General features: G+C 38.4%; 1 protein-coding gene across 1 annotated transcript in view; it reads left to right on the top strand.

The window, feature by feature from the left end:
* Positions 1-555, top strand: part of Als2cr11 (amyotrophic lateral sclerosis 2 (juvenile) chromosome region, candidate 11) — a gene marked incomplete in the record, with an annotated part of 162,005 nt that extends 161,450 nt beyond the window's left edge. The window contains 1 exon segment of the mRNA XM_013504749.1: positions 265-555. Coding sequence (XP_013360203.1) covers positions 265-549 — 285 coding nt within the window.

The following is a 555-nucleotide window of genomic DNA, read 5'->3' as shown; positions in this document are numbered from 1 at the left end:
TGCGCCACCACACCCGGCCTTCCATCCATTTTGAAAATAACGATACTTTTAAACAATAAGATTTTTTAAAAAGCATGATTGCTAAGATAGTTATCTAACAGGCAGCACTGAGTGTAGGGTCTGAATTTAAGAACTGTCCAAGAAATATGCGGTACTTTTACTCTGTCTTTAACTGTCACTATTACAACCATTAATCCTTATAAATTTAAAAAGTATTTTTAAAAAACTTAACTTACCAATTTAATGTTTTATTTTACCACTTAGGATTGCCTGGATAAGTACGAGGATGTGTATGCGACCCCAGTTAAGCACCCTACAAAAACAAAATCAAGAGCCAGACTTGCAGGAAAGAACCCAGACTGTAGCCATCATCGAGGAAGACACGCTGCGAGGCCATATACTGCTCCAGGGTCTAACAAGCGAGAAAGCTACAGTGGAAAATTTCCGAGTCCTCGGATGGGTTCAGCAGGATTAATTCACATAAATGATGCAACTCTAGACCATACCATGCATAAAATGTTGCCCCCCCAAATTAAAAGAAGGTATTGAGAAATA

The sequence above is a fragment of the Chinchilla lanigera genome, unplaced genomic scaffold (genome assembly GCF_000276665.1).
Source record: "Chinchilla lanigera isolate Chin_1 unplaced genomic scaffold, ChiLan1.0 scaffold00092, whole genome shotgun sequence".
NCBI lineage: Eukaryota > Metazoa > Chordata > Mammalia > Rodentia > Chinchillidae > Chinchilla > Chinchilla lanigera.
This window is presented reverse-complemented; position numbering and strand designations above follow the sequence as displayed.